This window comes from Rhinichthys klamathensis, unplaced genomic scaffold, assembly GCF_029890125.1.
Source record: "Rhinichthys klamathensis goyatoka isolate OS25496 unplaced genomic scaffold, OSU_Roscu_1.1 h1tg000422l_1, whole genome shotgun sequence".
Lineage (NCBI taxonomy): Eukaryota > Metazoa > Chordata > Actinopteri > Cypriniformes > Leuciscidae > Rhinichthys > Rhinichthys klamathensis.
The window spans coordinates 449,256-474,107 of record NW_026606920.1 but is presented as its reverse complement, the minus strand read 5'-3'; the positions used below and the strand labels follow the sequence as shown (position 1 = coordinate 474,107).

Sequence of the window (24,852 nt, the reverse complement as noted above, 5' to 3'; positions counted from 1 at the left end):
CGGTGTACTTTGATTGGCCAGCGATCCAGTGCATTGTGATTGGCCCAAAAACCTTAAGCGTGTGACGGAAATGTAATAATAATGATAAGCAATAATGACAGGTGATAATGTCAGCACTACCTTATCAATTCGAGCTCGAATCTGATCCGGAAAATGCAATGACCAAGCTGATCAATCAACTTTGTCAGCGTGACTGGACCAGATCATATCGGATTGGTAAGGTTTTATTTCATTGGGGACATAATTACTGATTATAATGATTATACTGTCTTTTTACATGTCACGCCGCGCTACGGGTGTGTATGTAAACATAAAACTATGTCTGCATTTGTGATCGTAGAAACGACAAGCAAGTGCTACTCTATACTACTGCTCAAAATAGTCATTAGCAAATTCTTAAAATAGGAAAACATACTTACAGGCTGTGTGATCTGAAGCGCCACAATGTACATGCAAATATGGAATTGCTTTTTAGAATCAGCTTTGTGCACAGCCGGCCTTGTACTCTCCCAGGTTCTGGAAACTGTCCTCCAAAAAATGCGCAGCACACAGTCGAAAATCTTAGTTGTACTGTTCTGGAACAGTGTTGTAAATAAAGCTTAAGCACTGTTTTCTAATTGTGTCCTCTTTTGGAAGGGCTATATTGTTTGGCTTTTGCAACGAAAAACACTGCGTCTCCAAGACATGGTGGCGCCGGCGCAACAATAATACAGCGAGAATAAAAGTTACGCCTTCTGTTTTTACGTATACATTTGGGCGGCGTTATGAAACTCTGTCCCCACACACTGACGTAGATTTGTGGGGACGTGTTTGAACGAAGCGTTTAGGAAGGTGTGGCTGAGCCTTTACTTTTACAAAGAATATCTCTTTAGGACACTTTAAGCTTTGTAATTCTGCAGATCTTATACTTGCACTAACAGCTATATAACACACACACAAAAAAAAGGAAAACATGAAATCGCATCATATGACCCCTTTAAACTCGTTAGCTAGAAAAATTAACTTTAGAGTGGAGCATTTTGCTAAATATATGCACTTTTACATATTCATTATATGTATATATATATATTTTTTTTTACTGTTCTTCAATATTGAATGTATGTTTGAATACGTTGATTTAAAAAAAAAAGTGGAGTAGAACCATAATTATGTACGATATTTTATAAAAACAAAATTGTGTGTTATTTTTGCGTTTGTATACAAATCAGTTCATTTTAACCTACAATGTTATAGTAATGTTGTACAAACTGACTCCTGTAGTTTACAGCATTAGTAATTTTCTGTGGACCTGATATATACCTAAATGAATTGATATCAAATCGATTTGTAAGCTAGTGAGTCGAATCATGAAATTTGTGTCAATACCCAGCTGATCTGATCGGTTTGGGTTCACACTTCACACCTGTGTGTCTTTTCCTCCCATCACATACTTACACTCTCATGTGACATGCTGTGTCTCAGTATTAACATCATCATTGGCTCTACTGTAGTCTTCTGTGGGGCTTTAGACTCGATGGAGCAGTCAGCCTCAGAGGTGATGACAGGGCATGTGGGTAGTTGATGCATAATGTACTTTTTTTATCACCATCAAGATTTTAGGTTCAAATGTATACAGGAAAGTATAATTGTTGGGTCCGGTAACAGTCATAGGGCTGTTAATTGATCTCCAAAAGAATTTATGAATAACTTGTGGTTAAGTATAAATGCTTCACTCCACATTCATGCTGTTTAAGCATGGCTTAATGCAAAGTACTCTAGTTTCACTTTATTTTAACATTCATATATTTTTTGGCTGTTACAGAGTTGGGCTGCATGGAAGTGTGAATAATGTTGGACACAAAAACATTATTGCATAATGTTTATCACAAATATTATATAATATAATGTAATATCATTATATAATATATGTTTTGAATAGAAAGTGGACTAAGACTATAAAGAGGATCAAAATCAATAATTATTTGATATATGTTATTTATTTATTTATTTTTTAGTTTATTTTAGAATAAAATATTTAAAGTATTGTCCATACTATCCCTGTAAAATATTTCTTTCGTGTGAATTAATGTAGGTGTATGTTTTAATGCTGATGCTCACAGCTTTCAGTTGTCTGAATGTGTACGCATTATTTTGATGGCTTGAGCTGAACTCTGGCAGTGATAAAAAGTGATAAATTTTAAGTGCTGCTTGACTTCGCAGCTGGATGGTTCCTGTTAATGAAACAAGTGTGCGGCTTGGAAAGAACCGATATTGGAATATCTTGTGGAAATTTAGCATCTTGAAAAAACAGCATCTGTGAACGGCGAACATGTTCCCACCTCCTAAAATCAGACCGCTAGGAATGTATTGGTGTTAGTGGTTATTACATAATGTCGTTATATTTAATATTTGTCATTGTGTTACGGTTGGTGGTTAATGTAATATTTGAAACTGTTTTTTTTTTTTTGCTTTTGTTTTTGTAATGTTGGACTAAACATGCTGCTTAATGTGTCCACTGTTATTTTTGCAATGGTTTTCAAATCGTTTTCCTTCAAAACCATCTGAAAGGAGAAAATGACCAGAAGAGGAAGATGATTTTATTTAAATCTTGACACATTCTAGCTCTAATTACTGCTTTGTTATGCCATCTGCATAACATCTTTGTCAGACATTTTTAAACGGATCCATTTCCTGAAGCCGTATTACTCTAGAGACGCTCTCAGGTTGTGCAGCTTTATTGGAGACCAGACCAGCCCGAAACAGTTGTTTCACTCAAACACACTGTTTTACTGCTCGATGTGTCTTTAGAGGCTTGTTTTGGGCGAGTGCATTTGTTACAGGCCATTATGGATTAAAACGCAGCCGATGGTCAATAATATTGTCTCGCCTCAGCTTGGCAGCCGTCCTGGGTTGGCAGCCGGTGACTGAAGAGCAAACAGTAACACGCTGCAAAACTCTGACATAGTTTATTTGCATCCCTTTGAGAATGTTGCACAATTTCTGCTCTGCCCTCAAACCACTAGTGTAATTCAATAATAATCTGTGAGTAATAAGCAATTATGATGTTCCCTGGCAAGACTTACTTAACGGTTCAAATGCTTACATATCAAAAATGGCACTGAAGAGAGACTCACCAGCTTCACTACAAAAAACAAAACAAATGTCAGACATTCTTAAACCAACATATAGTTACTTGAGAAGTGCTTAATAAACTAGTTTGCAGAGAATATATCTTACATTTATTTTTCTTTCTCCATTGCCAGCAGGGTAAAGGCTCGGTCACATTACTGAAATTTTGGTGAAAAGGTCCATTGTCTATTGTCAAAAGTGCAGCAATCCAAGCAGCTTTCTTTTGTCTGTCAAATTTACGTGACCAGCTTCGGCCCTATTGCAAAATCTGTGTGGGGAACTATTTTACGCTCACGTGAAAATGAAATTACTGGATTTGTCCCTCAAAAATTCACCAAACAATAGTAAATGTGACCGCACCTTAAGCAAAATCAACTTTAATTTAGAATATTTTCTCTGGAATTATATTTTTGTCTCAAGTTAATTGATCTTGTTTAAGGACATTTTTTTGTCAATATTTTATTGTATTGGTTTTTACCTACCTTTCAAATAGTAAATTTGAAAATGTACTATTGTAAGTCAGTATGAGGAACATATCTGAATTATTCCTTAAATTAAGCCATCAAAATCACAATGGGTTGTCCTGTTTTGTGTTACAGCTACTGTGAGTTTACTGAGACTGACTGTGGCTCATGTAGGCTATATGATACTGTGAGTGACACAATTACCTTCGCTTAGGGAGGCTCCGATCGATCGGTCGCAAACCATCGGCCGATAATCACATTCTATGACTTGATCGAGAGCCACTAAATTTGGCTCACCTCATGAACTGATCGCAATTTAATGACTTAAAACGGTAAAAAGTTGCCTCCGACGCGAATGTAAACCGTGTACAGATGCGGCTTTTGCGCAACGTTCTGCTTTGTAACTTCGCGAAATATTAGCAAACCATAGTATATCACACATCTTTATTTAGAGCAGTTTGCCTCGATTCAAACGAGCCCACAAAATAACGTGTACTGTGTATATCTTGAGAAAATCATCACGGATTATCATGATATGCTGTGTGGCTAAAGCTACAGGACTTCCGGGATCCGATCGCGTGTGTCGCCATCATGACGGAATGTTTTCCAACATCATTTGAAAGTTCAACCAATGGAAACTGGATCTTGGGAATGGTGTATAGGGACGATGTGTCGAGACCAAGCGGCAACCTTTCGGTCTCTCTCTTGAATCCAACACGGAAGTGACTTAAACTGCAATTCATCGACTGCCCGCTAGAGACAGGCTCCAAAAAAGAGTCAATAACAAATACTCCCCAGGTTAATATGCCCAACTTTACAGCAGAAAAAAACATGTTTACAGCCTGGTACAAAAAGTGGTTTTGGGCTAATTTTGCCCTTCATGACAACTGTGAGGGGGGTGAACTGTTTTATAACTCCTTTTTTTAACTTTATAAATCCGTTTAAATTATATTAAGCCTTAAAGTTCTGCATAATTAAGGCCGTGGCCATTTGAGTGACAGGTGGATTGTCGCTGCTGTCACTACTAGCCGTTTGTCTACTGTCCGTTAGCCGTCACATCACCTCAGCTGATCCCACCTCTGCCCATTTTCGATTATCCGGAAGTGACGCACGTTGTAGTGCCCACTTTGGTCTTCAAAAATGCTATTCAGAAACCTACGGGTGACGTCACGGACACTACGTCCAATCGTCCATACTTTTTTACAGTCGATGGTCAAGACCAATCGGACATTGTTTTACAACTGGAACATGCTCTGATTGGGGTTTTATCAGTAGTGTTGTAACATAAGAACCTCCAAACATGATCTATTGAGACTATGTACTTGATGATACCTTGTGTTTTTGTTACTAAAACTAAGCCATTACTTTTAAGGATGCCACTCATTAAAAGAGTTTGCCAATCATTAAAAATACATTTAGGGTATAAGGGGTTAAAAGTGGCAGCCAACAGAGGGTGACTTATATCCACTTTTTTTTATAAAGCTTGAATGATCAGGATCGGTATCGCCCGATCATTATGAAAAGAAATAGGTAGTCGATATTGGCTGTTTGTTTTCGGTTAATTCAGTGTCCGTACATTTTACCAACTTATCAGTCTGTTTCATCGAAGCCTGCAGCTCAAGTTTACCACTCTTCTAAACTAACGGGGTAGAAGGTTGAGATTTAAAAAAAAATGTATTTTATGGTTTATTAGGTTGAGAGAGGAAGGGAAGGATTGCTCTGAAGGTCTGTGAGAGCTGTGAAACAAAGGTGATTATATCAGAGAAGACAGATCTTGTAAAAAAAAAAAAAAAAGCACTATTTTTCCTCACAGTAGTGTTCATTAATCATATCTCCACACCACTGGAGAATAAGAGAGAGAGAGAAAGAGAAACTGTAGAAGCAAACGACATTACCTGATTTTTTAGAACTATCTTCACGCTTTATACCAAAAAAGGCATTAGGCTAATTCTCGAAAACCCTTTAAAATATTCTTCCACTGAAACACATTACAGTGATTAAATAAGGACACAATGCTCAATGACTTTAAAAAAAGGCATTGTTGATGGACAGTACATTTAGAGATTCAGATTTTCGTCTGTTAATCGCTATATATTTATATGTGATATATTAATTTTGTCCATAACTGTTGTACTCATTTGTGTTCTCTGCTTCTCTTGCTCTGTTGTTCTATTTTCTGTTGTTTTGGCAATATGAAGCAATTTTGTTATGCCAATAAAACACTTGAGCGAAGGAGAGAATGAAGGTCGGTCACGACTGCATTAGCTGTTTCAATTCTGTTCCAATGAGGAACAGATGAAGGTTGTCTGTTTACACCCACGTTATTAATGTTTTCATACTGTAACTTTTTGCTAGTTGGTTTTTATTTTTCCCTTCAAGAAATTCTCATGGTGTAGGTGTAAAGATTTTATTTTAGCCCAAACACTCTGACAGCCTCTCATTTTAGATGTTATATTTATTAAATATATACTGGGTGATGTGTATTGACTCATGTTTGAATTCAGTAACACCAAGACTCAGCCACAGACTTACTGAATCACATCCAGACACAACACTGATAAGCTCTCAACACCTTTATTTAGACTTTGACCACTCATCCCTCCGCACAGTGGACTCAAAGCAAAGCCACAATCTGGAAAATAGCTGTTTTGATCTGGCTGGTGCATTGCTCCTTTCTTTGTTTCTTTTGGATGAACTATATTAGTTTTAATTAGGGAGTAGTGATGGCCATTTTGGTAAATATGTCTTGAGTACAGATAGATCATCCTAGTTACTGAGAGTAGAGTACATACATTTATAATCTCACACCAATTATGCATAATCCAACAACATATAAACATTAATCAGGTCTTTAAATTGTAAATTTTTGCCCAGTTGCCCAGTTTTTCTCTGGACTTTAAGGCCTTTATTGGTTGTTTTGGCATTTTATTTAATGTGGACATCTTCCATCATGCCTCGTTTTATCCGCGCTTTTTAAGATTTTAAGATGGCATTAAAAAGTGTAAGATAGAGCTGCACGATTAATAATTGAAAGGTCGCAATTTCGATTCAGACAATCTAAATGTCAGCGATTTGGCTATGTCTATTAAACCTTTGATAAGTGCGATCACAGCTAACATTTAGATCAGCGTTGGCTGCCGCTGAGCCAGAGAGAGCAGTTGTCACGTAGTAGTATGAAACAGCTTCACACTTTTCAACCACACGGTATCATTATTTCTGTTTTACAATAATTCATGATCTGAGAATATTGATCTCTATTTAAAAATACACCTCAATGCCTCCATTCAGTTGGCCTCCATCTTGCTGGAACAATGTGAATGCGGAATAACTACTTGGTTACTCACGTAACCTCAGTTCCCTGAGTTAGGGAACAAAGTATTGCGTAGCTATATGCAGTGGGAAAACTCCTTTTTCCTGATTTACTGAAACCTTTATGTAAAACGCATTTGCAGCTGCACAGCTAGCCCACAGAGCGCCTGGCTCGCTCATAGGCTGTGCTGCAGCAACTGCACATCCAATGGCGCCCGTCAAGGGGCGTGGCCTCAGCCTATATTAGTCCCTGAATTCGCCATTATAGCAGGTTTATACGACTGAAGCGACAACTAGCCAGTTTAATGCAGTGCGGCCGGCTATGCAATACTTCGTTCCCTAACTCAGGGAACTGAGGTTACGTGAGTAACCAAGTAGTTGCCTTTCGAACGGTCACTTCGTATTGCGTAGCTATACACAGTGGGAACACTATGCAAAACGCCGCACTGAATAACTGGTTGCCACTGCAACTCAGAGCCCTGAGCAAACAGAACAAGCCATAATACTAACTAAGTACTAAGTCAGTAACCGCCACCATACCACACTAATAAACCCAGACTCCGTTGTCTAAACGACGCAGAACGCTCCAGATAAATTCTCAGCGCCCTAACACGGCAGAGAAGATTAACCTCCCCATCCTCAGTAGAAGGGGGAAGACTCAATAATTTCACCACCTGTGCTCTGAACGGTGTTGAGAGCACTTTGGGCACATACCCATGCCTGGGCTTGAGGATGACCTTAGAGTTATCCTGAGCAAACTCCAGACATGCCGGGCTCACAGAGAGAGCCTGCAAATCACCTACTCGCTTGATAGATGCCAATGCTAACAGAAGAGCGGTCTTCAGCGAGAGAGGTTTGAGATCAACCGACTGGAGCGGTTCAAAGGGTGGACCCTTCAAAGCCCCCAGGACCGTGGAAAGGTCCCATGGTGGCACAGAGGGAGGTCTGGAGGGGTTAATCCTCCCACGGTCTGGATTCCCAGAGAGGAGCCACCAGGAGGACTGGGCACTCGCTCTCTCTGATCCGTTTGATGACTTGTGGAATCATCGAGACGGGGGGGGGGGGGGGGGAGTGTACAGGGGGCGGTTGGGCCAGGTGTGGGCCAACGCGTCCCTGTTCTTCGAGAAGAACATCTCGCAGTGTGTATTGGCTTCCGAGGCGAACAGGTCTATTTCGGCTCTGCCAAACACCTCCCATATCAGACTGACCATCTGTGAGTTCAGAGACCACTCGCTGAGGGGAGTGTAGCCTCATGAGAGCAAATCCGCACCCAAATTCTGGGGGCCAGGGATATGCGCAGCTCTCAATGAGCTCAGATTGGTCTGTGCCCATAAAAGGAGATCGCTCGCCATAGCATGCAGGTCGCTTGACCTGACTCCCCCCTGGCGATTTATGTAGGCCTAGCTTTCGTGAGGCACACTCGCAAGGTCTCTCGCTCTCTCCCTCTCTGCCGTGCTCGCACTATGTATGTTATGCGCGCAGTATGTTCTGTCTCGCATGCGCGCTCTAGATTCCGGCAGATTTGAACTAATTTGCGGGCATCAGGGAGACGCTATAGACTTGGGATGTCTGCAATGGCCATAGACAATTTGAGGAAGTGGTGGGGGAAGTGACGTATGCCGTAAAGCAGTCGAGTTTTGTAGTTCTTTTTGTGCTTAGTGTTACATAGTGTGCTTAGTGTTACATAGTGCGAGTAAAAGCGATACAGACCACGTCAGGCTATGGCAGACGTGTCATTTAACCTATTGTAAGTCGATGTACCATCACAAGGGTCTTGGAAATATATTATGAAGGTTGAAAAGTTCCATAGTGTTGCTTTAAGACATCTGCTTTAAACATTACAATCCTCATGATAACTTTCCATTAAGTAAATCCACTTCAAAAGCTAATTACTCCTGGACAGCAATGCCATAGAGATATACAGAGCGACCGCAAAAATGGAAGTTTAAAGACAATATTCTAAAGATGGCGGCGCCCTTGTTTCTCTGGTGCATAAGGTCTATAGACTGATGTAATACATGACATCACCATTTTCACAAATTTGCGTTTTGACAATAACGGTATTGTTTTTAAAAAATTGCACTTTGAAACCCGTTTTCAAATGTTTACATTTTCCGCCCCCTAAAACGCCATTGTCGTGTATGCCAAAATGCATAAAAAGTTTTCTGTTTTTAGTCGAAAACAGTTTTATGTAGGCTAAACAGTCCCTTAAACAGTGGATTTTAACCAGGAGCCCGCGCCTACTATGGGGTCTTCCAAACTTCCGAGAAGAGCTGCTGTCGTTCTTAAAACTATATAAATTTAGTTCTATTAACATAATCTTAATTTAAATGCTAAAAAAACACTAGAAATAAAAGCTGTGTATTTTTTAGTTTGTTTATTTTTATTACCACAGACAAACTATTGTCTGTTTAACCATCTCTGAAAAATAACTAATGAAATGAAAATGAGAACATTAAAATTGTAGCATTTTTTTGTTTAGTTGTTACTGGGTTACGATCAGTGTTCCATGTGTACAAGTTGAGGAGAAAAAAGTCCATTTTCATGATGAATCATTGCTGTCCCTTTAAATTACAATATGCAATATACTTTCACCTCTATGGTGGCATGTGTTCTTCTACAATATCTATAAAACCCATAACTAGATTGGCCTAGAATTGAATACTGTGAAATCTAATGTTACATAACAAGAATTATGAAGAATACGGGAAATTAAAAGTGGAATTAACTACAGGGTTTAAAAAAACAGTGGCATTTTCACCTCAATCCCTGATTATTTTCAGACGCGTGTGTGTTGTAGTTGTCTCAGTGTTGCGGTGGTGTCAGTGAGGTGTAATGTGGCTGTGTGGTGGTTGAGCGTTTAACGGCAGTGGGGGAGGGGAGGTCATATTTAGAGCGCTCCCATGTGTTCACGACGCCACTGAGGACGACGTTACAGGGTCAAATATCAACAACCAGATACTTTTCCTACACTTTTACCTACATCTATACTGCTTATTACTTGTTAAAGCTCACATAATGCATAGCTTTGCCTCTCTACACAAGAGTTTTTGTCCTTGTTACTCAGTTTAACTTCACAGCAGACTCGCACCTGTAAAACCGAGTTCTCAAGGACAACTACAGCGTACAGCCATCTAGTGGCAGTCAAAAGAGGATAATATTCACCTCATCTTTACACCACTTTACACTCACATCCCCATCCTGTAGTGCATGTTTCAATGAGGTTTGTTTAAACTCATATCATATAGTGATGGTCGGGATGAATAACTTGATTTATGCAATTTCACTTTCTTTTCCATTGTGACATATTTCACCTTAGAGTAGCTACATATTTCTCTGGAAATCATTGGCAGGCCTGGTTTTCCTTTTGCATCACTGTGAGAGTTTTCTGCATTAAAGGGAGAGAGATATGGCAAACTAAAGAGTGTAATGGTGTGAATCAAACTCGTGTGCATTTCTCATCTGAGCATTAGTGAAGAACATTTTAATGAAAACTTTCTTAGCCTGCCCCCTACTGTTGCCCAAGAAGTGCTTTACATCCTCTGGAGTTCAGCATTCTGTTAGTGAGAGAAAACTCAGTCTAAAAGCGTGTTTATGATCAGTACTGTCTCTTAGAACCAACTGAACATTAATTATAATTTTTATATGTTCGGAAATTCTCCAGAAACACATTTTGTTATGCCATCAAAGAATCATTAAAGGTCAAGTACTTTATGGTTCATACTGCCCCTAGTGGTGATAGATAACTTTAGTCAGAACAACATGCACATTCACACAAAAATTTAATCTTTTACTGTTTAACTGATGTTTTAAATGAAATGCTTATTATTTTGCCCCTGTGTTGTTTTAACAATCAAACAGACGCTTCTAGTCTTCTGTTGCTTTTGTGAGGCGAAAGCTTCATGCTAAATGAATCGGTTTAATTCACTTTTGGCCAGTCAGTAACAAATTCATTTAATATTTAACCCTTTGAAAAAGATCAAACTGTTAATTTTATTAGAAAAGAGAATTATCTGAACTTGACAAAATAGATCACCCAGATATTTTTCTCAATTATATCAAATATGGATGTTAATTTTTTCGGTTTATTTATTTATTTGAAGCAGAATACATGTGTGTGGATCTGTATAGCTCTTCCCTGTGACTATGTAGATTGACACCTCTGTTAATGATGTGCTGCTGCAGTTCATCAAATGACCAGTTGGTGTCGGTGTTTAGCCTTCATTTACTTCATGTCCATATTACAACGTTTCAAAAGTTCTGCAAGGTTACAAACCCTGAACAATGTGTCAAGTTCATGGCTTTGACATCAATACAAATGTGTTTAAGTAGCATTAATCACAGTATTTTAGTTTTATGCAATATAAATCAATCACTCATTTTTAAATGAGAAATATTTGCTTTGTATAAAGTCATGAATTATGGAATCTAGATCTTGTTGGTGAAATAATATTTTATAAATAAAGTGCATGTTTTTCTAGTGCCTAAAGACCTGTTTTCACAAACAAATGTTTAAGGCTTTTTTCCCTTCTGTCTCCTGCAGGCTCAGAGTTGCAGTGTTAATACGGTCATCAGCACCTGAAGCACACTGAAAGAGCTCATCTCAGCAGAGCACTACACACACACACACACACACACACACACACACACACACACACACACACACACACACACACACACACACACACACACACACACGCCAGACCTGTAACACACCAGACCTGCCCCTCCATCATCATGATCACCTCAGAACTGCCAATGCTACAGTAAGTCCCCACTTCATTTACACTCATACACTGGAGTTAACTTCAGCTACAACTAAAGTATATGTTCAACTACAATGTCATGATTTCTCTTACTCAAATGTGATTATAGAAAATTTCTGAAACATTTAGCCTAAAACATTGTGTCTGACCAACAACGTTCTAAGTGTTAATAAATTGTGATGTGCCATCTAAAACTCTATAAACAATGTATATAATGAAATGAGCACAGTAAAATATATTTTTCTGTTTATTTTATGTGATTCAGTGAATATTTTATGCTTGACTAATCTTTTTTAAGCTTATAAACAAAATATAATGGCCCGGTTTCATAGACAGGGCTTAGATTAAGACAGAATTAAGCCTTAGTTCAGTTAGGGCATTTAAGTAGCTTTTATACGTGCCTTATAAAAAAAACATTACTGGTGTGCATCTTGAGACAAAACAATGGCACTGACATATTTTATGACATGTCAGTGCAATTTGCTTTCTGATAAAACAGCTCAAACATGCATTCTAGTCTAGTCTGGGGGTATGAGAGTTAAATGAGAGTAGAACTGGGTAACTTTTGAACTTGGCACCTCTAAAGACTCAAATTATGTAATTTCTAGGGCTGTGTATTGGCAAGAATCTGGCGATACGATACGTATCGCGATACATGGGTCACGATTCAATATATTGCGATATATTTCGATACTGTGCATAAGGCAATATATTGCGATTTTTTTAAAGTAGGACTACAATTTAAGAAAGTATTATTTAAAAAAAAGACATGATGTGCATAAAATTCAAACAAGTTTACTTTAGATAAACAATTCAGTACACAGAAAATCAAACTGCCAGTTTGGGATTGTGGTTCACAGGTTCTTAGTGAGCAAATTTGTATATGCTCAAGTAGGCCTTAATAAAAGAAAATACATAGCCCCTGTCACAATACATAACATACACACATGTGTGCAATCTGAAAAAAGAAAAGACATCTGTCTATGTCAATAAAAATAAATAAATGCTTGCACTATTCCTAGTACACAGGGTACATCCAACACGTTTTGTGTTGCAAAAACACGAACACAATTCAAGTCAAGTCAAGTATATTTATATAGCGCTTTTCACAATTGTATCAAAGCTTCACAGTATAAATCAAAATAACATAACAATGTTTGTTTCTTAGTGGAAAAAACATCCACGTTAGGTAGGGCTGATCAATGGTATTAATGATTGTTTAATTAATTTGAATATCCCCAATTCCTAAAGGAAACATTGAGGAACAAATATATAAATAGTCAGTTAAAGAAAATACATAGCCCCTTACTGTGACATCTAGGCTAATGCATAACACATAAGGTGCAATCTGAGGGGCAATCTGTCATTAAAAAAATGCTTGCACTATTATTCATACAGGGTACATCCAACACATACCGTAAAACTTCAAATAATAGCGAGTCCCATATAGACGCCGGTCTCTTTTACACGCCTGATGTGGCGAGTGGCGACAGGTTTGGGTAAATAAAGGCCAGTCTCAAATAGAGGCGGGGTCTGTTTTTTAGTTTCGGGTTGTATTTAATCTTTTAAAACCCGTCAAATCGTCCGCTTTTTAGCGGCTGCCAAAACAAATTTGTGTCCCGCCAAAGCCTTTTTTTATCGGTGAGTGATGTAGAATAGAAAGACTGCTGCGCTTGACAGGACGCAAACGAGCAGAGAGAGAGAGAGAGAGAGACAGAGAGAGAGCGCCCCGGCCGCGCGCGCGCACTCTCACGTCTTCAAACAACACGCGCGCTGTCTTGCTCTCTCTCCCTCGCGCATATTAATCAAAATCATAGACACTGTAGGCGAGGACACTAGTGGTGCGTCTCATTCTAGCCATCTAGTGGTAGGGATTTAAACACAACATAAACGCGAACCACGGCAATAGTATGAATATTTTTGCACGTAAACTAAAAAAAAAATCGATATTGCGTTTTTGAAAATCGATACAGTATTGCAAAATAAAATATCGCGATACTCAAGTGTATATCGATTTTTTCTTACACCCCTAGTAATTTCATCTTCATTATGTCGTTTACAGGGACAGTTCACTATTGTTATGTAAATAAGTGGTGTGACAGGATCAAAACTCACAGACTCAAATTAATTATCCGGTTTTAATTCAAAATAATCACAACTTATCTTTTTAATTGATTTCAATTTATTGATAAAAAATATTTTAAATATAATTTGGCTGATTGGCTGTACTGACATGTAAAAATGCATTTATACTCTAATATAAAATATACCACCATGAAAGGGTATTTAGAATTGATTTATATTTAATTAATATTAAATTAATTATTTAGAATTAAGCTGGCAAAACACTTAATAGCAGAATTTTGTGTTTAATTTACTTCATCAGATGGACAAAAACTATTTAATTTCATGACTCAGATGTTCAGAGTTCATGGTGTGTTTTTCTCACAGGGACTCCGGTGAGTCGGGTCAGGACACAGTGAGTCTCAGTATGAGCATGAGTGAGCTGGACGACCCTGGAGATGGAAAGGCCAAGAAGAAGAGAGGGAGGCCTGCCAGACCACCTGTATGCCTCACACAAAAGCTGTTTTCTTGACTTACCACAGAAATATAAATATATTTAGCATTTTATGCAACTTAGCATTTTTTATTCCCCCTGACTCCAGGCTCCCAACAAGAAGCCTCGGAAGTCACCATCAGAAAAGGGCTTAATGGGAGCCCCACGGGGGCGGAAGGCCAATGGAATGGCTCCGCAGAATGGAGAGGGGGATCCCGGTACTCTGTTTGAAGTGGTCAAACAGGGAAAGAGCGCTATGCAGGTATTAAAACTCAAATATATAATTATAAGAGAAAACTGATCAACATGCAAATGAGCTTAAACTGGTTTTAGGTGCCTCATGTCTAATGAGTTATAATTGCATTTCACCACACAAAGAATGCAAATTACTTTTATTAAATATCCCATCTGGGTTTGATATATAAATAAATTATACACAATAAATGTCATTTTTTTTAATGAGTAAAGCATGCTCGGTGCTCGAGATTTGATCGGTTTTAGTCAGTTTATAGAAATTACACAGAACAGAATGAATTATACTGTCAAATTAGATACATTTGTTTACAGTGTTAAATAATGTAATTGTGTTAAACTTGTACACTACCATTGGATAGTTATTTTTTAAAAGATATTACTCATTTTATCGAGCAAAGCTACATTTAATTGATGAAAAGTTACAGTAAAGACATTTGTAATGTTACAAGATTTCTTTTTAAAAACAAAAAAAATTCTTTTCATCCAAAAACAAATGTATTATAGTTTCCACTAAATATTAAGCAGCACAACTGTTTTAAAAATTCGTAATAATAATAAATGTTTTTATTACCGAATCAGCATATTAGAATGATTTATGAAGGATCATGTGACACTAAAGACTGAAGTAATGTCTGCTGAAAATTCAGCTTTTCATCACAGGAATAAATGACATTTTATAGTATATTTAAATAGAAAACAGTTATTTAAAATTGTAATTATTTAAATGAGCATAAAATTCCTAAACCTTTGAACAGTAGTGTATAATTAATTGCATACATTAGCACATTAATTTAACAACTATAAAATATTAAACGGTGTGTAATTTTTCACTGTTAAATGAAGAGTGAAATGTATAGCTGGTCTCCAAATGTTTGAGATCAGGAGCAGATGCTGGATATGTAACAGCTGGAGGTGCGAGTTATTACAACCTCCATGTCAGACTCACTTAAGCCAGATTGTTCTGCTAAAAAAGCAAGTGTTTAGCAGCTCGTCCGCTGTGTTTATGTTAATAGTGACACAGCTGTCCCTAAATCTTTCAGTCAGTCGTTGATGACTGGATCGAGTCGTACAAGCAGGACAGAGATATAGCACTTTTGGACCTCATCAACTTCTTCATCCAGTGCTCTGGTTGTAAAGGTACGAATAACTTATGTTATATTATGTTATATAATAATGATATATTATTCATTCATAATAGTGATTACTGATCATCTTTCATTTCAGGCACTGTCAGAATCGAAATGTTTCGCAACATGCAGAATGCCGAAATCATCCGCAAAATGACAGAAGAGTTTGACGAGGTACCCTTTCTGCTGGATTCACAGAAGCTAGTGTAGTCGAACGACCTTTGAACTCCAGTCGGAGTAGGTAATTGTTTGTGTTTTAATTCAGGACAGTGGCGATTACCCTTTGACCATTTCTGGCCCTTTGTGGAAGAAGTTTCGCTACAACTTCTGTGAGTTCATCTGCGTCCTGATCCGTCAGTGCCAGTACAGCATCATCTACGACGAGTACATGATGGACACGGTCATTTCTTTGCTCACGGGTCTGTCAGACTCACAGGTCCGAGCCTTTAGACACACAAGCACTCTGGCAGGTAAACCCAAATTTGTAATTAGAAGCAATTATGAAGCAAAGCTGTTTTCAACAAAGTTCTGCCAAAATAAAAGTTCTATGATTTAAGAATCTATGAACAAGGAAATGAAGACAGCCATGAATATTAGTATTTTACTAATTTTATTGTTGCTCTGAAGGATAGATGATATTATTATTGTTATTATTATTATTAAATACTTGTTTTTTTATTTTAGTTCAACAGCATTAATACTATAGCTATATATTTCTTAATTGGTTTAAGTTTCGTAATATAATGAAATAAAAATATTTTAATAACAATAAAGGTTAAATAGGTCTAGTCATATTTAACGGGTTCCATAAAAACAACAGCGTGAAAGTGGCCTGAGACAACTGAAGTAGAGAGAAATATTTTAAAACTCTGTTAAAAAAATGAGTTTGCATACCTGTCCTCAGCCATGAAGCTCATGACAGCTCTGGTGAACGTGGCTCTGAACCTGAGCATTAACCAGGACAACACACAGAGACAGTACGAAGCTGAACGCAACAAAATGGCGGGAAAGAGAGCCACCGAGAAGCTTGAACTCCTACTCCATAAGAGGAAAGAGGTATTACACCTTAAGCTCTCCTGTCTTTTCATTTATAAACCCTTATTATTTTTTTGTAGACTGTTAAGATTATAACCAGGTCCACATGAAATCCAACACACAGAGATCTTCCACAGAATTTAAATACCTGGCTGTCACCAGATTTCCCCACAAAATGAAGACAGAAAATGTGAAAAGTCAGATAGTGTCAATATACGGTCACTGCTGATCATTTACTCATATGAACAAAATTTCTCACCAGCTTCAAGAAAACCAAGATGAAATCGAAAACATGATGAACTCGATCTTCAAGGGAATCTTTGTTCATCGTTATAGGTGATCAAAGTTGTATCTTCTCACAATAATAGCGTTCATGTAGCTGTGAGTGTCTGATCTCATCTTCTGTGTGACTGGCAGAGATGCAATTGCTGAAATCAGAGCGATTTGTATAGAGGAGATCGGTGTGTGGATGAAAATGTACAGCGATGCCTTCCTGAATGACAGCTACCTGAAGTACGTGGGCTGGACGTTACACGACCGGGTACGCCATATCCGAATACACCAAGAGCAGCACTTTTGCCCCTGTAATACTTCATTTTCCGTGTATTAACATCAGCATTCTCCATTTCAAGCAAGGTGAAGTACGCTTGAAGTGTTTGAAAGCCTTACAAAACCTCTACACAAACCGTGAACTGTTTCCTAAACTCGAGCTCTTCACAAACCGCTTCAAGGTAAGAACGCAGTTCAGGAGAGGTATTTCAATACTCTGAATGTCTTTATGACGATACAATCTCTTCACAGGATCGTATCGTGTCTATGACGCTGGATAAAGAGTATGATGTGGCTGTGGAAGCCATTAGACTGGTCACACTTATCCTTCAGTGAGTGAAGCTCAAGATGATATCAAATGCTGAACATAACTGCAGTCTGGATGCTTTCCTCCATGCAATGTTCTTCATTTGTTCAGGGGTAGCGAGGACGCGCTGTCCAATGAAGACTGTGAGAATGTCTATCATCTGGTGTACTCCGCTCACAGGCCTGTGGCAGTGGCTGCTGGGGATTTTCTACATCGAAAGTGAGCCAGCTTGCATAGCCTACTTTCTCTGTAAAATAAACTTGGCTTTTGTCGTATTATTTATTTGTTTAATGTTTTATTTTATTTCATTTTAAATTGAATGTTTATGTATTATTTTATTTTCAAAGTAATTTTATTAATTTTTTTGAGTCCTCTTTCTATGCTACGTCATGTTTAGGTTGTTCAGCAGACATGATCCTCAGGCGGAGGAGGCTCTGGCTAAACGCAGGGGCAGGAGCAGCCCAAACGGAAACCTCATTCGCATGCTAGTGCTCTTCTTTCTGGAGAGTGAGGTAAGGCCACAGCTGATGATCAGCTGCTTATCATGAATTATGATAGGTTAACACAATATTTGTCTCCTGAGGTGTCACTAGAATCCAGCTAGTTTAGTTTTTATTGGTCAGAATCTCTTGTGTTTGTGTCAGAGCTCACACGGTGTACGTGTGCTTTGTGTTTCCAGCTGCATGAACATGCTGCCTATCTAGTGGACAGTTTGTGGGAGAGCTCTCAGGAGCTGTTGAAGGACTGGGAGTGCATGACCGAACTGCTGCTGGAGGAGCCAGTGCAGGGCGAGGAGGGTACGGTCACCCTGAGAGGGGTTTCACTGCCGCAAATAATAGATCATAGTAGAGAGTGGGGCTAGTTGTCACAAAAGGCTTCTTCCCAAAAACCTTTGTGTTTTCAGATGAAAGTCTAAGTGTTTGTTGGTTTTGAAGACAGTTCAAAACTTGTCATTATTTGTTTTATGTTACATAATTGGTTCACTGATTAAATTTAAACGTCCTATAAATGATAGGCTTTACAGATAATGACACGTTTCATTGTGACGACTTACACTATGTAGTGTGAAAACATGCTACGCTACATGTTTCATGAACTGTATCTTTTTTAACTAGGCAGTAAATGTTCTCTGTTTGGTAGCCTTTTAAAAAAAAAGAAATTAATACTTTTATTCAGCAATGATGCATTAAATTGAACTTGCTGTTCATCATAGAATCCTTAAAAAAAGTGTCAAAAATATTATAGCAGCACAACTGTTTTTGACATTGATAATAATAAATGTTTCTTAAACACTAAATCAGCATATTAGAATGATTTCTGAAGGATCATGTGACACTGACGACTGGAGCTGAAAATTCAGCTTTGCCATCACAATATTTTGAAATATAATATAAAAAAGTTATTTTAAATTGTAGTAACCATAAGCACCATAAGCACGGCTCTATCTCTCTGATTCTCTGTTTGTCTTCAGTGTTGTCAGACAGGCAGGAGGGTTCTCTGATCGAGCTGACTGTCTGTACTATTCGTCAGGCTGCTGAGGCCCATCCTCCTGTCGGGAGAGGGACTGGGAAAAGGGTAAGACCTTTATCTCACAGGCATTTTATTATAAAACCATTTTTGCCATCAGTGTTTAGTTTAGTCTGTCTTGTTGTATAGGTCTTGACTGCGAAGGAAAGGAAGATGCAGATTGATGACAAAAACAAATTAACGGAGCACTTCATCATGGCTTTTCCCATGTTACTCTCAAAAGTAGGATGAAAAGTCTTCTGTTTTCATGCTCTCATACATCATAAATGGCTCATTCGTATGCTGAGAAACACGTTTTCCACTCACAGTACCAGACAGATGCAGAGAAAGTAGCCAACCTCCTACAGATCCCGCAATACTTTGACCTGGATGTGTACAGTGCTGGGAGAATGGAGAAGGTAAGCAGTTTCTCCAGCTGGATCTCAATGAACGCTGGTATTTCATTCCCCGTTAGCTGTGTAGCGAATTAACTCTACAAAATATGAATAATCAATAATAATTGGTTATAATTGATTATGAATATTTGGATCCGTTAATATAATTAACTGAATGTAGTAAAATTAATATTACAATCAACCCACCTGTTCGTCCTCAGCGTCAATTGTTTATTAATTCTAAGAAATGTCTTTCTTACTGTACAGTATTAAGAGCCTGTAGTCAAAATCTAAATCGTAAAGTAAACTTAGTTTCAAGCAGAGAATCAGAACCAAATATGTATTGTGCACAAGTTTTATTAACTAAATCACAAACATAACTAATCTAAACATATGCATACATGGGTAAAAGGGTGAGTGAAAGAATGGAATCGGAAGCAGGAAATGGAACTATGGGAAAGATCCATTTAACAATGAAAAGAACCATCAGCTTATCATTTTCAGAGCACCTCATTAAATTGATACTTGCATGGTATTTGCAGTGGAAACAATTCTTGAAGTTCTTGAAAAAGGATGTTGATGGCTCCGAGAGTGTCAAACATTGAAGTTGCAATCATATTCTTCTCCGTTGGATGAAGAAGATATGATGAACTTGCCTGGTTAGTTCGACTCTGTTCTGGTTGAAAGTTTTCTCTCTTTCCATGAGCACATGGCTGGGCCCATGCAGCTTGTGACCTGCCGGTCCTGGGCCGGAGAGGCCACGAAGGCAACCAAGCAGTGAGGAAGTCAGAAGAGTTGATGGTTGCCCATTCAGTAAATGGCAAAGTTGCAGTTTTCCTCTGAGTTGGATTGAAGAAACTACAGTCTGACTCTTTTGGGAGAGTAAAAGCATAGCAGGCTGTGGTCACAGCTTGCTTGGGCCCCGGTGGGGGGTCCCCACAGAAATCAACCAGCAGTTGAGAAGCAGGAAACGAGAGGGAAGGGCTTCTGGAGGTGCAATTTAAAGCCTGAGAAAGGTCCCAGACTTTCAGGGCTGGCTCGACCAATAAGAAAGGTGGAGTTTCCAAGGGGGAGAATTTGATTCATGGATCTTTTGTTTCAAGCGTGCTCATTTGCATGTGCAGCTGGATTGGTTGCTGATGAAGACACAATGAAAGATTCTTGTAATACTAATATGTTGGTGTTATGTACACAGTCATTTGGATCTTCAAAGTACCAATTTAAAGAGACCAAACATGGTGTGGGTGAGGTTACAATGACCGTTGGTTGTATAATAAAATACATACCGTAGTATCAAATACTTAATATACATAAAATACAAGACAGTAAATCATTCACAAAAATGTTCTGGGATGCATGCTCATTTATAGATCCTTCATCGATAAATGAACACAGGGAAGTCTGTTTTAAAGGCTGTTTCTGTCTTCCCCATCGTCTCTGTCTTGAACATGTGACCACATTTTTAACAGCAATAAAACCAACTTATCTGATCGTGGTCATGGTAACTAAGACCTATCTTGCCCCTGTTGGGGGATGGGACCACAGATCACAGAGTGAGCTCCAAACATAACTTGCAAACTATAACAAACAATTGTGTCTGATTTGTCTCAGTCGTTACAGCTGATAGACTGAATTTGAATGTTCCAGCACTTGGACGCATTGCTCAAGCAGATCAAGTTTGTGGTGGAGAAGCACACGGATACGGAGGTGCTGGAGGCCTGCAGTAAGACCTACAGCATCCTGTGCAGTGAGGAGTACACCATCATGAACCGCGTTGACATCGCCCACAGTCAGCTCATCGATGAACTAACCGACCGCTTCAACCACTCGGTGGAGGAGCTGCTGCAGGCGGTGAGGGCTCTGTGGAGGTGATGGACAGATTTAGAGAGATTGTTAAAGTATTAATTCAACTACAAAAGATAATCAGAAAAATGACAAATCTGACGTTATTTAATCAGCCTCATGCCATCCCAAACTTTTATGCTGTTATTTTTTCAAATTGCAGCTCTTTTCCATACAACAGTGGTTCATAGTGTAGTGATGACAGCTGAAAAGTGCATCAAAAATGTGTCATAAATAATATGATAGCTTTGTGTGAGGAACGGACTGAATTTTTTTCATTATTCACTGCAACCAAATGAGTAATTCAGGAAGTTGAACTCAACAGCTTTTTTGAGCTGGTTATGATCCAGTTCACAAATTTGTTCACAAAACCAATCAACTCGAATTTGAACATGTATAGCTTCAGAAAACTTGGCTACGGCTTTTTGATGTTTATTTGTGCCGTTTTTGGTGGTTAAAGGATTAGTTCACCCAAAAATGAAATTTCTGTCATTAATTACTCACCCTCGTATCACTCCAAACCCGCACACAAAAAGTATTCTCGTTGCTTCATAACTTTAAAGGCTCGTACACACCGGGACGAATATCGGCGCGCGTTATTCGGCAGCGTTTTTCAATGCGTTTTTTGTGTTCACACCCAAGCGATTTTCGCTGACGATGAGCCGAGTGAACATGCAAATTCATTCCCTGACATTAGATGGCGCCCATTTGCTCTGCAACACCACTCCATAACATTCTCTTTTATCAAGATTTTTGTAGTCGCTGTCGCGTTTGTCATATAGTTCTTTATGTACACCAACGAGACCAGCAGCTCTACATTCATCTTGCCTTGCATCTTCCTCGTCATATTTCTCCTCGGCAGTGTAGACGCTACTTGGCGTATATCTTCTTCACCGTTATGTATGTGTGCTCGGCAAGACCGTTTTGTGTTTGAGCGCCCCCAAGTTGTGTTTTACTGTAACTTCAGAAGCTCCAGACACGTGAGCAAAAGCGCCAATCTCATTGGTTGAATAGTTTTTAGTTGTCTAAACTAAAAAAACGAAACCGAGGCGTTTTTAAAAAAATGACGCTTTTACGCGTGGCGTTTTTCGTGTCGGTGTGCACACTCACATTGGCAACCTTTGTTTAGTCACAAGGCGTTAAACGTCGGCGAATATCGCGTGCGAAATTCGTCCCGGTGTGAACAGGCCTTGAGGTTGAACCACTGTAGTCACAAGGACTATTTTAACGATGTCTTTACTACCTTTCTGGGCCTTGAAAGTGGTAATAACGTTGCAGTCAATGGGGGGGTCAGAAAGCTCTCGGATATCATCAAAAATATCTTAATTTGTGTTCCGAAGATGAACAAAGGTCTTACGGGTTTGGAGTGACATGAGGGTGAGTAATTAATGACAGAATTCTCATTTTTTGGGTGAACTAACACTTTAACAGCACAGTCTTTTGTTTAAAAAAAAAATTAAAAATCATTCCCTCTTTTAAAAACTATGAGGCTGTTATTAGCTGAAGTAGAGTTGGTGAACGACCGTGTATGATTCTGAGATTTGTGTCAGGGTCGCTGATCAAACATTTCTGAATGTCTGCCTCATTTACAGGGGGAAGAGGCGGATGACGACGACATCTACAACGTTCTCTCCACTCTTAAGAGACTCACAGCCTTTCACAAGTACGCTGCTGTATTGTTGAATTACTGTGCAAAAGAAAGTTGCTTCTGTCCACTTGGAGTCATTGAGTGCTAATGAACAAGCAATGTGTCCTTCTCATCTCTCCATCAGTGCTCATGACTTGACCAGATGGGATTTGTTTGGGAACTGCTACAGGTTGCTAAGGACGGGAATAGAGCAGGGCTCTATGCCAGAGCAGGTGCGTCTGTTGCAGATATGAGATGGAGGAATCTCATAAAGCCTGTCAAGAACATGTTACATTTCAACACAATTAATTGGATTATGACATTAGTTTCATAACAGTTCTCAGTACTGTAATAAAAGCAGCATTCATTTATTTAATTAAGTATCTATACATTGGGTCTCATTCATGAAACACGAGCAGAACGAATTTTTGTGTAAATCGTGTGTAAAGTGGTTCTGGCGTAAATTTTCGGATTCATTAAAATGTTCGTATTTTCCAAATGTTAGTTGGTACACAAGAAATCTACACCTGCTCCCAGCCACGCGTAAATAGTGCGCTTAACACCCGAACGTTTTGCTCGTTAATAAGGCTGCATTTTAATTCACCTTAATCGGGTACATATTTGCAAAGCATTTTGAAAAAATATTATATATAGTAATTACATACGTTTTTTCTTATTATGAGAGCCAGTAATAGCATCTGCGATGGTGGTCCTTCTCCAGTTTGAATAGCTACTATTTTTCCGAAGTGAACTAATTCATTTTTTGCTCTCAAGCTTAATGTCGAACCATTTTCTTCTCACTTCTGGGAATGTTCGATTAACAGATGAAACTCCATTAACTGCATCTGTAATATGCTGCCAAACTTCCTTTTTTTTAGGACCCGATACGCCACTATGTACGCTTGAAAATAAAATGTGGCGTTTTGAATGGACTTCTGATAATAAAACTTCAATTTCTGCATCTGAGAATGTTTTTTTTCATTCGCATTCATGTCCACATATTGGACATGAATGCGCATCATGCCCATATATATGCGCATCATGCCCACATCATGCCCATATATTGTTGTTAGTCGAATTTAATGGGCGGGATTTATGGTAATTGAGAATGAACGTGCACGCGCATCCCATTTACGACTGATTGGAATTCATTAACACACACACACATTTCACTATCACATCTGACGTTTACGAAGTATTTGTGAATCAGGAGAAGAGTTTTCGGGAAGGTCTCTTTACGCGCAAATCACTCGCATATTTACTCGTATATTTACGAATGTTTCATGAATGAGACCCATAGTGTTTAGTATTTATACATTGTGGAAGTTTTTGTTGCCTGTTATTTACTAAATTTTACAAAACAATCTTAAAAATGGATGCTTTTATTAGAGTATGGAAATTGCACATTAAGATAGATCTATCTATCTATCTATCTATCTATCTATCTATCTATCTATCTATCTATCTATCTATCTATCTATCTATCTTATCTATCTTATCTATCTTATCTATCTATCTATCTATCTATCTATCTATCTATCTATCTAATTTTTTTCCCCATTTGATGTTAGATTTTTTTTCTCTCTCTCCATGAGATTCACCCAGTTATTGAAGATTTTCAGGTGACTAATGCAGATTTCATGTAGATCATGTTGTGTCCTGAAGCTAAGTGTGTTTCATTGTGTGGTTTGTAGATAGCAGTGCAGGCTCTTCAGTGTTCTCATTACTCTATGCTGTGGCAGCTGGTGAAAATCACAGAGGGATCTCCATCCAAGGTCTGTGAGGCATCTATTTAATGCCTTATTAATTAGCAGGTGGTTTTGAATACAAACTGATTATTGCAACTTTCAACCGATTTGATTTCAGGATGATCTTCTAGCATTACGGAGGGTTGTTAAATCTTTTCTAGCTGTGTGCCAGCAGTGCTTATCAAATGTTAACACACCGGTTAAAGAGCAGGTAAGCTAAAGACCTTCATCCTTTCATTCAGGACCGATGTGCCTGT

The 24,852-nt window shown here is 38.5% G+C and overlaps 1 protein-coding gene across 2 annotated transcripts in view; it reads left to right on the top strand.

Moving 5' to 3' along the window:
• The window catches only part of stag1a (STAG1 cohesin complex component a), a 50,652-nt gene that overhangs the window by 21,030 nt on the left and 4,770 nt on the right, over nucleotides 1-24,852 (top strand). For both annotated transcript variants that reach the window (XM_056235581.1, XM_056235582.1), the window contains exons 2-24: nucleotides 11,425-11,495; nucleotides 11,574-11,647; nucleotides 14,099-14,213; nucleotides 14,314-14,466; nucleotides 15,500-15,596; nucleotides 15,684-15,760; nucleotides 15,852-16,056; nucleotides 16,491-16,642; nucleotides 16,884-16,957; nucleotides 17,039-17,162; nucleotides 17,254-17,352; nucleotides 17,423-17,502; nucleotides 17,589-17,696; nucleotides 17,875-17,989; nucleotides 18,157-18,274; nucleotides 18,949-19,052; nucleotides 19,134-19,226; nucleotides 19,313-19,402; nucleotides 21,026-21,229; nucleotides 22,813-22,883; nucleotides 22,993-23,080; nucleotides 24,542-24,622; nucleotides 24,714-24,806. In XM_056235581.1, coding sequence (XP_056091556.1) covers nucleotides 11,619-11,647; nucleotides 14,099-14,213; nucleotides 14,314-14,466; nucleotides 15,500-15,596; nucleotides 15,684-15,760; nucleotides 15,852-16,056; nucleotides 16,491-16,642; nucleotides 16,884-16,957; nucleotides 17,039-17,162; nucleotides 17,254-17,352; nucleotides 17,423-17,502; nucleotides 17,589-17,696; nucleotides 17,875-17,989; nucleotides 18,157-18,274; nucleotides 18,949-19,052; nucleotides 19,134-19,226; nucleotides 19,313-19,402; nucleotides 21,026-21,229; nucleotides 22,813-22,883; nucleotides 22,993-23,080; nucleotides 24,542-24,622; nucleotides 24,714-24,806 — 2,370 coding nt within the window. In that variant the 5' untranslated portion in view covers nucleotides 11,425-11,495; nucleotides 11,574-11,618. The remainder of the gene's footprint in view (nucleotides 1-11,424; nucleotides 11,496-11,573; nucleotides 11,648-14,098; nucleotides 14,214-14,313; nucleotides 14,467-15,499; nucleotides 15,597-15,683; nucleotides 15,761-15,851; nucleotides 16,057-16,490; nucleotides 16,643-16,883; nucleotides 16,958-17,038; nucleotides 17,163-17,253; nucleotides 17,353-17,422; nucleotides 17,503-17,588; nucleotides 17,697-17,874; nucleotides 17,990-18,156; nucleotides 18,275-18,948; nucleotides 19,053-19,133; nucleotides 19,227-19,312; nucleotides 19,403-21,025; nucleotides 21,230-22,812; nucleotides 22,884-22,992; nucleotides 23,081-24,541; nucleotides 24,623-24,713; nucleotides 24,807-24,852) is intronic.